This window comes from Microdochium trichocladiopsis, assembly GCF_020744255.1.
Source record: "Microdochium trichocladiopsis strain MPI-CAGE-CH-0230 chromosome Unknown B0I36scaffold_1, whole genome shotgun sequence".
Lineage (NCBI taxonomy): Eukaryota > Fungi > Ascomycota > Sordariomycetes > Xylariales > Microdochiaceae > Microdochium > Microdochium trichocladiopsis.
Window position 1 is genome coordinate 4,515,154 of NW_025763544.1, and position 15,954 is coordinate 4,531,107.

The 15,954-nt window shown below is 58.2% G+C and overlaps 5 protein-coding genes across 5 annotated transcripts; 2 read left to right on the forward strand and 3 right to left on the reverse strand.

Annotated features, from left to right (window-relative positions):
• Positions 1-278: 278 nt before the first annotated feature.
• B0I36DRAFT_234868 (serine/threonine-protein kinase ATG1) lies at positions 279-3,370 on the reverse strand (the record flags this gene model as incomplete). The annotated part of the gene is made up of 3 exons (XM_046149348.1): positions 279-421; positions 479-3,140; positions 3,239-3,370. The coding sequence occupies 3 exons, from the start codon at positions 3,368-3,370 to the stop codon at positions 279-281; spliced, it is 2,937 nt and encodes a 978-aa protein (XP_046019093.1).
• A 2,127-nt stretch (positions 3,371-5,497) lies between these two features.
• Positions 5,498-6,154, forward strand: B0I36DRAFT_312000 (uncharacterized protein; the record flags this gene model as incomplete). Its single annotated transcript, XM_046152443.1, has 1 exon — positions 5,498-6,154. A coding segment is annotated over one exon (607 nt), but the record flags the coding sequence as incomplete, so codon positions are not given.
• Positions 6,155-6,929: 775 nt separating this feature from the next.
• On the reverse strand, positions 6,930-7,950 carry B0I36DRAFT_312002 (uncharacterized protein). Its single transcript, XM_046152444.1, has one exon. The coding sequence runs from the start codon at positions 7,769-7,771 to the stop codon at positions 7,271-7,273; it is 501 nt and encodes a 166-aa protein (XP_046019095.1). The 5' UTR covers positions 7,772-7,950; the 3' UTR covers positions 6,930-7,270.
• A 1,262-nt stretch (positions 7,951-9,212) lies between these two features.
• B0I36DRAFT_358248 (ornithine aminotransferase) lies at positions 9,213-10,681 on the reverse strand (the record flags this gene model as incomplete). Its single annotated transcript, XM_046157936.1, has 3 exons — positions 9,213-9,356; positions 9,419-10,120; positions 10,184-10,681. 3 exons carry the CDS (start codon positions 10,679-10,681, stop codon positions 9,213-9,215), a joined length of 1,344 nt encoding a protein of 447 aa, XP_046019096.1.
• An 896-nt stretch (positions 10,682-11,577) lies between these two features.
• Positions 11,578-14,538, forward strand: B0I36DRAFT_312006 (Alg9-like mannosyltransferase family-domain-containing protein). The gene is made up of 4 exons (XM_046152445.1): positions 11,578-12,250; positions 12,326-12,547; positions 12,607-12,800; positions 12,862-14,538. The coding sequence occupies exons 1-4, from the start codon at positions 11,972-11,974 to the stop codon at positions 14,297-14,299; spliced, it is 2,133 nt and encodes a 710-aa protein (XP_046019097.1). The 5' UTR covers positions 11,578-11,971; the 3' UTR covers positions 14,300-14,538.
• Positions 14,539-15,954: the final 1,416 nt, after the last annotated feature.

Sequence of the window (15,954 nt, forward strand, 5' to 3'; positions counted from 1 at the left end):
GGTAAATGTGAATGCTGTGCGAACCAGCTCAACCCAAAGATGATTGTGAAGGCAGACCATGCCGGCATTCCCAGTGCAGCTATTGCCTCGCAGAATAAGAAACAAAGAGAGGAAAGCAAGAAACAAAATAAGAGCTGATACTGTGAAACTCTTGAACCGTGAGGCCCCAACATGTTCTCCAAGACAAAAGACAAGAATCTCGTAACGTGTCATCATAGGTCGTGGTCCGCATATGTTGTGTTTGCGACTCGGTTGTCCATGGCCTCATCGTGCTTTCCTCACGAGACGCTCATGGGGACACTTCGTGGCGTAACATCGCCACTCCGCCGGTGGGTGAGGCTCTGTTGCGCCTTGGAGGCGTTCGCAATCATCTGCATCTTCTTGCGGAGCGCCGAAAGACGGCCAGATATCATTTGAATCACTACACGGAACGTATTAGTATAAGAATCAAGGATACAGGGTACAAATGAGGGCTCACTCTTTTGAACAGCTTGCTGGTCATCCTGGTTCATCTCTGATGCTCCTTCACGACTGGAGTCGCGCTCAGCCAGGGGACTGCTGGGTGTTCGCGGCTTTGCACCGATGGGGGAGTCTTCATGATCCAAGACTGCCTCCAGCATTCTAATGGCTGTAACGTAGGAGATCTCGCAGCCGGCAAGATCCTCATTTGCAATCTCGTTGATTGCTGCGGCGCGACTCATCTCCAGAGCTCGCTCATACATCAACTTCTCGGCACTTAGGCCAGACGACAGCACAATGCCATCCGCAGTCGTCGAGTTAGCACCGACGCTGTCTGCTGGCAAATTGTGGTTGTCAGGATGGCTGGGGTGGTCCTCGGGAAGCTGCTTCTGTGCATCCACAAGCCGAAGCCGCACCAGTTCGGCTTTCTCCAGCGTCTCATTGAAGCGGCGCCGGATCCACTGCACGGCCGAATTGACCCTGTTGATGAGGTTTTGCGCTGCAGCTGCCTCCCGGGCAGCATAGTGTGTGGGCGAGCCTGCCATGTCGAAGCGCGTAGCTTTCCGACCCCACCAAGAACTTGCGATGTCCATAGACTTGGCCAGGAGAGAAAGTGCTTTAACATACAGCACAAGCGCCTCCTCTGAAAGCACAACCACAGCTTCAGGCGTCAGCCCATCCTCATCCTCGGAGCCGAGCTGCTCTGCTGGCGTGCCGCCTAGGCCGTGCTCCATCGAGGGTGCAAGTGGCACAAGCTGCTTGTACTTGACCTCGGCAAAGCCCCAGACAACATCACTGCGCGTCGCATAGTCTTCGATGCATTGAGCAACCCTGGCGTCTTCGTCTAGCAACCCGCCAAGCCGCCCGTCTGTGAGCAGGGCAGTGGTTGTATTGAGTGTTGGATATGTTGTTGGGAACGGACTGTAGAGATGTGGTGGTGATGCGCCCTTCCCGAGCAGGTGAGAAGGGTACTTGAAGCCAAACAACCGAACACTTGCGTCTTGAATTGCTTTTGAAATAACAGAGGTTGTCGAGCTGGGGCTTCCTGATAAACTCTTCTCGTACGAGCCCCTGCGATAATGATCGACCTGCTGCCTGCCCTGCGCGATCTGCAACGCATTTGAGGGTTGCGCTGGAACAGCACCCGTTGTTGAGGTCGGAACACCTTGCTGAGTCGCGCGGCGGACGACATGGCCGGCTCGCAATGACTGTGGCTGTGCTCCTTTCGCGGCCAACTCATCTGCAAACGCATTGACCTCTACATGCTTCTTCTCCACGACGACATAGTCTCGCTCAAAGGCGATATCCTGAGCAGTCTTCTCCTTCTCATCCAATGAGGTCTGGTTGGCCTTGGGCCGGGCTCTGCCGACTCCATCCGGTGAGTACGATGTTGATGGTTGTTCGTCCCTGGAGTACCGGTTTAAGGAAGCATTCGAAGTTCTCCGTCGACGATCCTCCATCAGAGCTGGGCGACTGGGTGCAGATGTGGAAGGAGCTGGCGGCTGTGGTCGCCGGATGCCTAGTCCTGGTGCTATGTCGTCTCGCGGCGACGACGATTGGTACGACGTGCCATGGACAGCTTGATTGTCATACCTGTCGGTAGCATGTGCCATCCGGGGTGATTGCCGGCTTAGCTTTTCTCGTGGCGAGGACGAGCCTGGGTCCTGCCGGCCGGGGTCCTGGTCTCCTGTATATCGGCGATGTATGGAAAGCCTCCTAAGACTCGCTTGTGTCTCATCTGTCTTTGGAGGAGTGCGGCTGACTGTGGATGGCTGGCGTCTGACCTGGGGCACGTCATCTTCGACCAAGCCAGGAATGTCACCAGTAATGGCCGGATGCGCAAAGAAGTTCTCAAAGCTCATCCGTTCAACAGGGTTCCGCTTCAGCAGTGCCCGAATTAGTGATTTCGTCTCTGCAGTGACTTGGCAGTCTCGCGAGAATTTGATTTGGTCCTCGGCATTCTCGATCTTCCTAAGGAGTTCCACGTGGTTGCTGGCGCGGAACGGCGGCCTGCCGGATACCATCTCGTAGAGGACTGTGCCTACAGACCACAGGTCGGCCTTTGCATCATAACGTTCATAACGCAGGATCTCAGGCGCCATGTATAGGGGAGAGCCGCACAGAGTCTCGGCGAGTGAGGTAGCAGGCAAGACACGGGCAAACCCAAAATCCGCCAGCTTCAGCATGGGAAGAGACCGCAAGCCTACCGCAGGGATCAAAGAGTCCTGGCTGGCGCTGAGGATAGGTCGAACATCTCGGTTGGCCTCTCGGTAAGTGACTGAAGGTAGCAGGAGGAGGTTCTGCGGCTTGACATCGCGATGTACGAAGTTGCCCTCGCGAAGGAACTGAAGAGCGCTGGCCAGTTGTTTCATGAAATGACGAATCACGACCTCGTTTAGTCCAGCATTCGGAACGCTTGGGTATTTGCGGGCCATGTCGCACGTAGCTGGATGCGTGATGAGTTTCTCCCTCTTCTTAATGAACAGAGAAAGATCACCGAGCTCGCAGTATTCCATGATGAGGTTGATATGGGTCGTCGACTCGAGGCAGTCGTGGAGGGCGACAATATGTGGATGCCGGAGGCCCTTTAGGATCTTGATCTCGCTGTACAGGTTCTCCTTGAGCTTCTTGTTAAGACGGCCCAGCTCGACTGATTTGATAGCGACCGCATCACCGGTGACCTATATGGAGGCGACGGGAATGTCTCTGTTAGCTCCTAGTAGCAGATCGAGAGATAGGGTAGCGGCTGTGCAGGTTCTCCCGGGGCAGCTTGGCATACCTTGTGCTTGCCCATGTAGACCTGAGCGAAACTTCCTTTGCCTATCTCGGACCCGATGACGAAGTTGCCGACAACATCGTCACTGGTTTTCGAGCGCCGCGAGGAGCCCGAAGAGGTCCGATGGTCGGCCATGGCTTCCTGTGTTGGGGTTGACGCGCACAGGTTGGCGAGGTTGAGGTGTTCAGCCCGAAGGCTTATGAGGGCGTCTGGGGGTTATCAGTGCCGCGGAACGTCGTCATGTAAGCGACTGAGACAACCTCGAGTTATCGGGAGACCTTGGCGGTTTTTGGAGAGGGCGCCCGCGGAGTGGGACAAGGTCGGGACGCAAGGCAGACGCGAGCCAAGCTTGTTGCGAGCTGCAGGTGAGGTCGAGGTTGAGGTCGAGGTTGGAAGTCGAGGGCGAGAGGTCTCTGGGGACGAAGGAGCACCAAGTGCCGGAGCCTGGCCTAGCGAGTGATGGCAAGGGCCCTGGGGAACGACAGGAGACAGGACGGGACCGGATCGGCCAATGCGCTCGTGTGTCGCCAGGGTGTGTGGTGTGTGGTGTGTATGGGGGAGGGCGAGCGCGGCGACAGGACAGGCGGGTACCTAGCCCAAGTGGGGACCTCGACCTTGATGGCGATGTGCCGACAGCTCCTCGAGGCCGCACTGGCGTCGCGAGTGGGCGCCTGATGCGCAGTGCGCTGCACGAAGCAGCAACAGTGCAGGCGGGGACGGTGGGTGCTGGTTGCACAAGGCGGGACTATGAGGTAAGCAGTCTCGTGGCAAGGTCCGGTGTCTCGAGCCGGGGCGAGGACACTGGCTGGGCTGGCGCAAGCAGGACGGGTGGGAAAAAGGAATGACAGAGCAGGCGTGGTGACAGCAAGGAGAGTAATATGACGATGACAGTCCTGTGCCGAGCACGACGACGGCGAGGGAGCAGAAGAAGAAGAAGAAGCATCGACGAATGCCATGGCCGTCCGCCCAGGGCACGCCATTCGAGCGGAATCGCAGTCATGCACGAGGTGCCAGGCCAGGCGGGTCACAAGTATCGTCAGGGGGGCAAGGTACTTGACGGGTACGCGCAACGCCTCGAGGAAGGCGCGCGATCAGGACAGTCGATTGCTCTCACAGTGCTGCACCTTACCATGTACGCGTGTTGACGCTGGTACGCGAGAAAGTCATGCACTTGCACTTGCACTTGGCGCTTGTGTCCTGCGTCCTGCACGTCGAGGATGACCACGACAACTTTTGCTGTCCATGGAAGCACCTAGCAGCCACGATGTCTGTCGCAGGAACGTCGTCGACGACAACCTTCTCATCGCCTTGTGTGTCCGACCCCAGGTCGACTGACTGTGGTGTGTAAGTAAGCGTGTGCAGCCGCCATGAGTGGTCTAGGCTGGATGCACACATGGCAAGGCAAACGCTGGGTCCACCCAATTCTTCGATGACTGCATTATCATCCCGTCCTCCCAGGACCAGATTAAGATGACACTGACCTTCTGATGGCCTAGCCTCTCCCAAAAAAGGGTCGCCACGCCCGCTAAACAAGCTCCTTCTCAGTCTTGCTTCCTGGGCGCCTTCAAGGCTCTCTGGCGCTAAGGCAGACGAGTTCTCTGGACGGGGAGGAGAAGCCAGTCATGGTGTCCTGCATCCTGCCGCCATCCGTCAATGTCCAGCCCGGGTCGGCGCAGACTTTGATGGTGCTTGCAGACCACTCGAGACACGACTGGCAAGCCATGGCCGCTGGTACGAGGACAGCACCTTACACGCCCACAGTCGGCCCAGTCACGAGACAAAGGGGGCCAGAAGAAGAGGGCGACGGACTGAGTGGACGAGAGAGTCACTGGACCACTCGAGGCCGCCGGGCAGATAAGGCACGACCTAGGAGGCGGTCGAGGAGGTAGGTCTGCGGACATAACCATGCTATGCACTGATATGCCTGGCAGTCTGGTGATCACGAGTCCAGCTCGCGCCAGCCCCCTTCTGGCGCAGGCGACGAGGGGGGGCGTCAACCATCTCGTGATCACGTACCCTTCATTGGCAACGGTACTTTGCTAGTACATGGCGCCGATACATCCAAGGTTGGTCCTGCATCCTTCCGTGGCCATTGTCGTCCTGACTCAACCGGCCCTCCACCAGCCTCCGCATGGCGCCCTGCATGCTGGCAAATGGGACGGATGGCCGTACATACTGTGAAGACTGGCAGCAAACACTGGAGCAAAAGTCCTGTTGAAACACGCCAGGCAGGCAGGGACAGCGACCCAGCCAGCCGACGACGATGGCTCCGCTGTGGATGCACAGGTACGCATCCGCGATGCAGGCAGCCCGTGCCTCTCCCCACCTCCATATCTCAGCCTGGCACGCCCCTGCAGTTGCCTTGCCTGCCTCTGTGATGCAGCTCCATCCATCGTGGCAGACTCTGGGGCGCGCCCACAGGCCCCTGATAGCAGGGTGCCAGCTGCATGCCTTGGCAGCCGCGACAGGCCTGCTGCGCGCGACGTTTGTCGAGTCACAACCTCCTCCGCCTTTCGTGTCCGATTGCAATTCGACACAGCCTTGTCCGGATCCTGCCGACAGGCTCTTGTCCTCGAGACCGACAGGCCAGTCCCAACAGTCTCTCTCCATGCGGCTGTTAGCTGTGGCGCGTCCGCAGGCGCGCGTCCGCAGGCCTGGTGATGTGTATAAGCTTCGCAGCAGTCGATATGGCGTCATAAAGACACAATGCCGCGGCGCTTGTCTCGCCCGCGGATCACCACACTGCGCCGTCGAGCTAAGTGCAAGCAGGCGATCCCACAGCGGCCGGCGAGTAAGTCACGTCTGCTCACTGACTCGGGAGGACTGGTGCACACTGCCCGTTTTGCTGCGACGGTCAAGAAGGCCGTAGCCAACGAAGCACCTCCGCCGAGCCGGGTCATGCAGCCCGGCATAGCGCCACCGCAGCGGCAAGCCCGTCTCGATCTCGTACCAGAGACTACTCTGTATGTAGCAGGCGGTCTTGCAGTCGGCTGCACTGATCTTGCTGACGGCTTCGTGGCCGGCTGCTAGTCGAACTGCGATCCTTCTGGAAGGCAGCCTGCTTCGAAAGCTCATGTTTGGTAAGCGCACCGTGCAATTGCACCCAGCATTCCAGCGGGTCTTTGGCAGCCTTGGACATTTGCCTACCTCTCCTAGGTAAGCAGGTATTGTCTGCTTTGTCTGAGGACGGCCATGAGGAAACACGCTCGTTCTGTGTTCTGCTACGTCACTTGCTCCCGTGGCACACTGCTCAGTCTGTTCGCCAACGATCCCCATATGAAGCTCGTGGACAAGAGCCAGGCCCCGTTGTGAGAAACACCATGACTGATGAGTCTCCAGAAACGAATTCCAGGCTTCCTCCAGATCGCCAAGGCTGGTTGCCCGCAAGTCATGGCACACCCCATACACTGGCCCACGACACCATGCAGGGGGGGGCCGATGGATGGAGCCTTTCCCCAACTCGACTCCGTCTTCGGGGGGGCCAACTTGGGCGGTTGTCTTACTATGGTATCTGCGCCTGTCAGTCCTCCACACCACACCACGCAGACACACAGACGCTAGAGGTGGCCTTTATCAGGCCAGCGATGCGCTTCAAGATAAGAGGCCGAGGAGCACTCAGGACAAGTTCGGCAGCTCGAATGCGACCCAAGCCGTCCCCGAAGGGTAACCCGGCCAGACACTGTTCTCACTTTGGCCATGCCAAATCAGATCATTGCTCATCGTGTTCCAACCCGCCAAGTCAGCCATCCATGTGGCACGTGCAAGGAGCTGGCTAGTCGTGTGAGCCAGAGCATGACGGTCCAAAGACCCTGAACGCACGCACCCCAGACTGGACTTGAAGGAACCTTGGCGCAGAATGTGGTCGAGATGCGCGTGCACTTCCTCGGGGAGTTATGGTAACACCGTGTTGTTTCGAATTGTATTGCTTTCGAGGTGATTAGGGTGCCGCACCTGAATGACCAGCCACACAACCCTGCCTGGTACTAGCACACCAATATTGGCTGCTCATGCACAGGCTTTGACGGGTCGACCGGCTCAAGTCCCGTGTATTGTAGATTGTGGGCTCAATTGTGAGTGGACACCCGCCATAACATGAGATTTACTCATTCCCGAGCCTTCTCGGGCTGTCAAGCGGAAAGCCCAAGCATTCAAGGTTGAGAAACACGGCAACAAGACCTGATCCACACCAGGCGGCAACTTGTGGATATGGCAATGGCAGCCAGGCAGCTCTCTCGAAATTCGAACGAACATATGGCCAACCGCGTAAACCACACCGGCAAGATTCCCTCTGGAGGAGCAGGCAAGCCAAGGGACTGACCAGGCAGCCCAGCCAAACAACAAGCAAGCAGACTCGCGAACAAATCCCAAGCGCGAAGGCCCGCTCCCGTCCTGCAGATCAACACCCCAAGCCCAACTAGTTGGCTGTCTGCCTACCCGCGCGTATGTCCTATGTAGGTACCCAGTCACAGCCCAGAACAGGCCGGGAAGATGCATGCACGTACATGTGATAGACAACTGCCTGGACAGAACCATCATAGGCAGCGGCGGACATCCATGACATCCTCTCTCTCTGTCTCTGGAGCCAACGAGGAGGCGTTCACGGGCCACGCAGATGCTGTGAGTAATCCGCCCAGCCAACTAGGTAGAAGTGCCAGCCGGGTACTCGTCCCGTCTGAGTAGCCTGCGGCGTCAACTCTCGACGAACCAACCACCTCTCAAGGGGGGGGGGGGGAGAAAAGGGTAGATGGAACTGGATTGAACCCCCCCGGGGGTCCTGCCTGCATTTCCAGAGCATAGCCCCGATCCCGCGCCATGTATGATAGCTATCAAGAACCAACCAAATTCAGAGTCCCCACGATGTCCTTACTTGTGATGTGTGACTTTGGGGGAGCAGAGGGAAACACCTGATTTAGACGACAAGGGGGAGGGGTGGTGTATAGTGTTTCGAGCGTTACCCACAACCCGTGTCTGCTTGAGATCGCGCACACACACATACACACACACACATCCACTTCCACTACCACGGCTACTTCCACAGCACACACCGTGGGGGGTACGTAAAAGTCAGGCATGATAATTGATCATCTCTGTCTCTGGGCTCTGTCTGCCACTGGGCACAGAACCAGGCCCAGAGAGTATAGTATCACATCAAGCAAGATGATGATTGAGCAGCAATCTAGCCGAGCACGAGCCACAGCCGAGGGCGGGATCGGCCCTTTGATATATCGAAGCACCGTGAAGCCTTAAAAGTAGCCAGGGTCCATCCCGGGCGGCGACTTACGTCCTGGCTGCCGCGTGGTCCCGGCTGTGCTGTACCAGTATTAGCACGGTGTGTCCGGAACGGGGGCCGTTGTTCGTCCAGAAAGAGGGGGTTTGTCCACATATTCATGTGCATGCACACACACCTGCAACAATGTCTGCTCGGCTCACAGCTTCGTAGACGAGTGGGGATTTCACTATCGTCGTGGTGCCGCGTTCAAGCACCCGGACGGGCAAGATGCGGGAATTCGACTACTGTCGATCCATCGTGCACGCCGCTCCTGTGACAGGAGGGCTAGATTTCATTGCAGCAACTTGAGTCAATATCATGTGGTATCGAAGTCCTTTTTTCTCAATCTGCATGAGCCAAGTCTATGTCAACCGCGCGGGCGATGCGTCTAAAACCCGTCTTTGGACCAACAGATGAAGCGTCCAGAGGGTCAAAACCCAGAACTGACGCGGGATATGCAAGGAAAAACAGAACCCCAGTAGTGGTATCATTGTAACTCCGATTCCCAGTAAAGCCCAAAAATGCTAAATGTTGGTAGCCCGATAATGTTTAATGCAGGATGGCTGGGGCTCAATGCCCGCCAAAGTGTGCTATGTCATGCGTTGCAGAGTTTTTGAGCTTGGTTTTGTGTGAAATAGGCGAGGTCGTCGTCCATTGTGGCAGCGCTCGATTCTAATGAAACGAGGTTGACACCCAGCGACAGAGCCTTTAGTGGTGCGAGTCTGTGCTTGGAGGCAAGTTTGGCAGCTCCTTGAGGGCTTCACCGATAATGCTGACCGACTTGCGCAGCTGCTCCTCGGAGATGACCAGAGGCGGAGCGAAGCGGATGATGTTTCCGTGTGTGGGTTTGGCCTGTTGTGGTCAGTCAGCCGAACGTCACTCAGTCAGTTCGGTTGGGGAGAGTCGGCACTTACAAGCAGTCCTTTCTCCTTCAGCAGCATGCAGAGGTCCCAGGCAGAATGGCCATTAGTCTGCTCCTCATCAATGACGACCGCATTCAGCAGACCCTTGCCACGGATGAGCTTGATCAGCGGCGAGTTGAAGGCAGCCAGGCTTTCACGGAAGAGATTGCCGAGCTTCTCGGCTTTCTCTGTGAGATTCTCCTCCTCCATGATCTCGAGGGCACGGATGGAGACCGCGCAGCCTAGAGGGTTGCCACCGTACGTAGAGCCGTGCGTGCCGGGCTCGACTACCAGCATGATCTCCTTGCTCGCGAGAACACAGCTGACGGGGTACATGCCACCCGAAATGGCTTTGCCAAGAGTCACCATGTCTGGCTTGATGCCAGCCCACTCGGAGCACAAAAGTCTGCCCGTTCTGCCGATACCGGTCTGGATCTCGTCGCAGATGAAGAGGACGTTGTGCTTCTTGCAGAGAGCCTGCACCTTGGCGAGGTAGTGGGCATCCGGAACAACTACTCCCGCCTCGCCCTGAATCGGCTCGACGATGAAGGCGGCAGTCTCCTTACCATGGGCCTCAAGGACCGCCTCGAGGTCCTCAAGGTTGTTATAGCGGATCGGCTTGCCAGTCGAAGGGCATGTAGCGCCAACATTGGGAATGTAGGGTCCGTAGTTGTCCTTGGACTCTGGGTCTGTCGACAGGGTGACGGCAGTCATCTGTGGAAACAGGGGTTAACAAACCACGCAGACAAGCCAGATGAATTGGCCTTGAAGACTTACTGTGCGGCCGTGGAAGTTCTCCTCGGCTCCAAAGATCAGGGCCTTGTGCGCAGGAATCCCCTTGACCTTGTAGGCCCACTTCCTGGCGATCTTGATGGCAGTTTCGACCGCCTCAGCGCCGGTGTTCATGGGGAGGGCCATATCGTAGCCAAACATGGCATGGACCTTCTCCGCCCACTTGGGGAAGACATCGTTGTGGAAGGCCCGGGAGCTGAGGGTGAGCCTGCCGGCCTGTTCGGTGAGGGCCTTGACGAGCTCCGGGTGGCAGTGGCCCTGGTTGACGGCACTGTAGGCAGAAAGGAAGTCGATGTAGTGCTTGCCTTCAGGATCCCATACGTCGACACCGGAGGCCTTGGCAAAGACGACTGGGAGCGGGTGGTAGTTGTGGGCAGCGTACTTGTGCTCCGCCTCGATGGCGCTCTTGGTCGACGGGGCGTGGAATCGCGAGTTGCTGGGGGTGCCGTCGCCGGCCGCGGGGGCGTTTGCGTGGGGCGCCATGGTTGTGGTTGTGCTCTGGGGGACTATATATGGTGAGTTGCGGAGGTGTTGGAAGCAGGATGAAGATGGAAGTCTAGCGGCGGTCGGTCTGAAGAGCAGGGGCTTTTTAAGAATGGAAAAGGATAGGAAGCCGGCGACCTGACACGACCGAAGGCGGACCCTAGTAATGGAAGGGCGTGTCGACTCGGCAGAAAAGGACGGCCAAAGAATGGGATGGAGGCGGGCGCGGGGCCCGGCCTGCACCGGCAGGGGCAGCGGCAGGCGACAGACAGACAGACAGGACGCCAGGTTTTAGGTAAGACAAACCTGGCAGTGGCAGGCATTCCCGCGACACTAGACCCCTAAGTGCAAGTCGAGACGGGCAGGAGGCCACTGTTGCTAGTGGCACCCAGTCATGGCTGTCACATGAGGGCCCCGTGGCCTGGCCAAGGCTGCATCTGGCGTCAGAGTGTGCCGACGCAAAGCGGCCGAGCACGGTGTTTGTGACGTTGTGTCCTTGTCAATTCACATGGTTGCGGGATTCGAACGACGAGGCGGCACCATGTCATCGCACTGGGTGGGCGGCACGAGGGGTTGCCCGCTCTCTTCGAGGACAGAATCCGGGGTAAGAAAATGGTCCATGCTGCGTGTGCACTGGCAATTGATTGCCTGGCAGGCTGATTGGCCTGTGCCCCTGTGATCGATTGCCTGCCTCGAGATGTTCATCTTCAACTTCTGGATAGTGGCAGAGCCTCATCGGCCAATCTGTCCCAGGGGCTTATCAGCCTCGGGATGCACGTTGCGAGGCAGGCACTGGCGTGCTTGGCCAATGGACTTGGGCCCATTGGCAAATGTGGAGGGACAGGACAGGCCCTTGAGCCTCAGGACATCTGGACATGTCGACACTGACGCAACGTGGGGGTGGATCATGCCTGGGATTGCGCTTATCAGGCCTGGCTTATCGCAGCTCACGCCAGAGTTGGATGGACAATGAGAGGGTCGACAGACAACAACACTCCAAGTAATTAAAACGTCAATGCATCGTTGTCGCCTATCGAGAACCGCCTCGTCCAGTTGACCAATTCACTCTTGTCATTGCCGGGGAGCCTCACAAGGGTCCAGACTCGGCGCCGTCCCAGCCTCGGCCACCTCCGCCGTCGCCCAATCTCCCCGGACCCGGTCGAGCCCCCCTTTTCCTCCAACCACGGGGCCGGCCAACTCGGCCCGCATTCTCAGTTCAGGGTCTCCAGCTGAGATTGCGACTCTTGCCGTTCACCACACCCTTCCTGGAGACTACCGGCTGCCTACACGATGGCTCCAAGCAGGGCTTCCAAGTCCAGGACCAAGGACAATGCGGTCGTGGCAGCTCCCGCAGAAGCCTCTGCGGCTGCCGAGGCAGGTGCTAAGGCTGAGGAGGTCGCGAAGCTCGTTGCCCAGCAGGCCAGAGAGACGCTCTATGTCATGTTTGCGTGGCGATGCATCAATGCCTTTGCCTGTCGCACATTCTTCCAGCCCGACGAGTACTACCAGGCCCTCGAGCCAGCGTGGCAAATGGTGTTTGGGCCAGACAGCGGTGCCTGGCTCACCTGGGTATGTCTGCGTTCGGTGCTTGGGCGGCATCCCAAAAGTCGATCGACGTGTTCAAAATGTACTGACAATTCGCAGGAGTGGACATACGGCTTGCGCTCCTCGCTGCATCCCGCCATCTTCGCCATTGGGTATGCTCTGGTGGATAACTCGATAGGGGACCTTTACTCCGTCAAGGCAAAATGGCTGGTTGCGGTGCCCAGGGTGATGCAGGCAGGCTTTGCTGCCCTGGGTGACTGGTACAGCTGGAGGCTGGCCGAGAGGCTCTTCGGACACAGCACATCGATTTCGTGGGCAGTGGTAGGTCTCATCTTCTGAGGCGAATATGCTACGCGCCGTTGCTAATCCCAATCTGGTAGCTTGCCATGACCATGCTCAACCCGTGGCATTTCTACACGGCAACTAGGACGTTTTCAAACTGCCTCGAGGCCACTCTGACTATTGCCGCGCTCTTCTATTGGCCCTGGGAGCTTCTCGGTGTCGAGAAGACGGCCGAGGGTGCTTCCAAGGACGCTGATGCTGCTCCGTTGGCCACCTCGAAGCAAGTCAGCAGGTACGACAAGTCCCTTCATCGTCCGCGATTCCGACTCCAATACTCACAGTTTGCCATCTAGTCTACGCCTGTCTTTTTTCCTTGCCGCTCTGGCCATTCTACTGCGCCCAACTAACGCCCTGATCTGGTTCGCGGTCGGCACCTTGATGCTTACGCGTGCCACGCTAGACGGCGAATCGCCCTTGACACAACGCAACCTCCTCGTCATTTTCCGTGAAGCCATCGTTGGCGGTGCGGTCGCGATCTGGCTTGCTCTCCTGGCGGATCGTGCGTATTTTGGCGAGTGGACATTCACCGCGGTCAACCTGGTACGCTTTAACGTCGCCCAGGACCTGGCCAGCTTCTACGGGCAGAACGACTGGCACTATTATCTTTCGCAGGGAATACCCCTAACATGTACGACACTTGCGCCTTTCGTACTTACTGGCCTCTGGAAATCGACCAGTTTCGGTACTGGCGAAAGTGACGTGGCGATGCCCCTCAAGACCAGGAATGCTCTCAAGACTCTGAGCTTCGCAGCCCTGACGAACATTGCCTCGCTGTCCCTCATCTCACACAAGGAAGTCCGGTTCATCACGCCGCTCATGCCCATCTTCCACGTCATCGCCGCGCCTTACGTCACCTTCTTCTTCACGAACGCCAAGGCCGCCGCAGCCATGTGCCCTCCGCCTCGACTACAGTGGCGCCGCACCCCGATCCTCGCCTTGGGGGTGATCGCAAACATTGTCATTGCGGTGTATCTGTCCTGGTTCCACGCCGCGGGCCCCAACCTCGTCATGAGCTACCTCCGCAACGAGTTCGACGAGATCCACCCGGAGTCGCTAGCGATCGACATGGACCGCCGGCTTCCCAACGTCGCCGCGCTCGAGACCAAGGACACAGGGGCGAAGCAGGACGCCGACAACGAGCTCTTTGCGCTGTTCCTGACGCCCTGCCACGCGACACCGTGGCGCTCGCACCTCGTCCACCCGAAGCTGGCCGCGCGGGGGCTGACCTGCGATCCGCCCGTGCACACGCAGCCCGGATCGCCCGAGCGCGCGGCGTACCAGGACGAGACCAGCCGGTTCTTTGCGGACCCAGCGGCGTGGCTGGACACTGAGCTGTGGCCCGTCGTCGTCCCTGGTGCTTCCGACACGACTAACACCGCCGCCGCCAAGGCGCCCATGGCGCGCTACATTGTTGTCTACGACGGCCTGGAGGAGATGCTGGTCCGATACTTTGAACAGAACTGGCAGCGGCTAAACGTGACGGGCATCCAGAAGGTGTGGACCGCGTGGAACGGGCTGTTCACGGACGACGACCGCAAGGCCGGGAACCTGAATGTGTGGCGGGTGAGCGGAGTGTACGAGGAGACGGACCGGGCGAGGAAGGAGGCACGGGAGAGGGGCTTCGAGGAGAAGCGGAGGGCGAGGACGGCGCTGCACGCCAAGAACGAGGCGGACAAGGCAAATAAGGCGAGGGAAGAGGCCGCTGCGGGGGAAGCAGAGGGTGGGAAATAAGTGAAATGATTCCAGCGTGGACCATGTGGAGGACAGCCGTGTACGAGCTGTTGTAAAACATGAGGAGCTTGCAATCTGAAAAGTTTGGTGTTCAAAGAACGCGAAATACGTGCCCCAGCATGCATGCATGCATGGTTGGTTGGTTCGCCTGGACTGCCACGGTTTGGGGGACAAGACCTCACGACTATCGTCAACATGATCATCATCGTCGTCGTCGTCGTCTCTTCACATGAGTGCCGTGGCCTGGGGGGACTAGAATTGCATCATCTCGTCCGCAGGAGGGACAAATGACAGTTTCTGCTGGACCCGCGTCCTGGATCCCGAGGCTTCGGCAAGCAAGCGAGGGGGGAAGCTGAAAATGCACCAGCTTTCCCTCTCTCTCTTCATTCCAATATCGTGTGTATGTGTGTGTCGTGGCTTACGAAAAAGACATTTCGCACCTTCCCAAAACACGCAAGCACGGGATTGTAGCAGGGGGCACCTTTAACTAGCGCAGCGCCGCCAGCGAAGACCATCGCACTATGAGCAGCAGAGCTACAGCCGCCTCGCCTCGCCTCGCCTCGCCTCGCCTCTGCAGCTGACGACTGACACGAAGCCGAAGCCCCAGACTAAAAAGTCCCCCCCTTCCCAAGTTTGAAGGAAAGGGGAAGCTTGTCAGCGCGGGGTGGCGGCGGTGGCGCTGGCGCCGGCTGGGGTCTGGCTGGGAAAAAAGTCTGGGGGTGGGAGGGGCCAAGATGCAAGCAAGTAGAGAGAGTGCGGAATATGTCCCGTTACCACCGACGACAACGCCGCCGCCGGCGCCACCACTACCGGTACTACCCTCACTGAGGGTTTTGACCTGTCTGACAGGATGGTGCCGGGGCAGGCCGAGGTGTGTAGATTGGATTTGCGCATATGCGATTCGTGTATGTGTGTCGAGCTAGGATTAGTTTGACTACTACGGGCTCGATAGGATACTTTGGGGCGCGATAGGCTGTCAGATTGAGTGTTTTGCGTTGTTGTCGATTGGATGCGAGGCGAGGGTCTCGGTAGGAGAACCCTGCAGGGACTACCAATGTCAGTGCTTGCAGGGCATTTGCCGTATGGAGGTCAGCGGACGGGGAGAGATCGTCGGCTCCGCTGGGCAGACACTGGAAGAAGGATGCCCAGAGCCGCGACGGGTCCTGGAAATGTGGGAACGGCCGAAGCCGATGTATGACAGGCCAGGTCCGGCGGACAAGGACAGCAATATTCGATGCCAGGAACCGGCAGGCATTCCCCGACCCGACGTCCCAAAGATGGGCCGTTTGGTGCGAGGTTCGGGCAGAAAAGGTGGGTTCCGGTGCTGGAGACGGCGAGGGCAGTTCCACTTGGCGCCTGCGGTACCGGTGCTGAGGCATGCCACGGTGAGGCAGTCCGATCTTTGTCATAATGGATACCTCTTTCTACATTGAGTGGCTTCTGATGTGTAGGAATTACCAGGAAATCCCAAGTCTGTCAGCACTGTTTGTTGGACGGCTTTCGTCGGTCAGCCAAGCTGGTGATTGGGTGCGGAAACAATCCATTGCCAGAAGACGGCGGCACTAGTGAGGACAGAGTTTGGCCATGCCAAGCCTTGGGGGCAGAAAACCCCTCCCCGGGAGGTCCGGCAACTGAGATGCGTGGCTGCGCTGGCG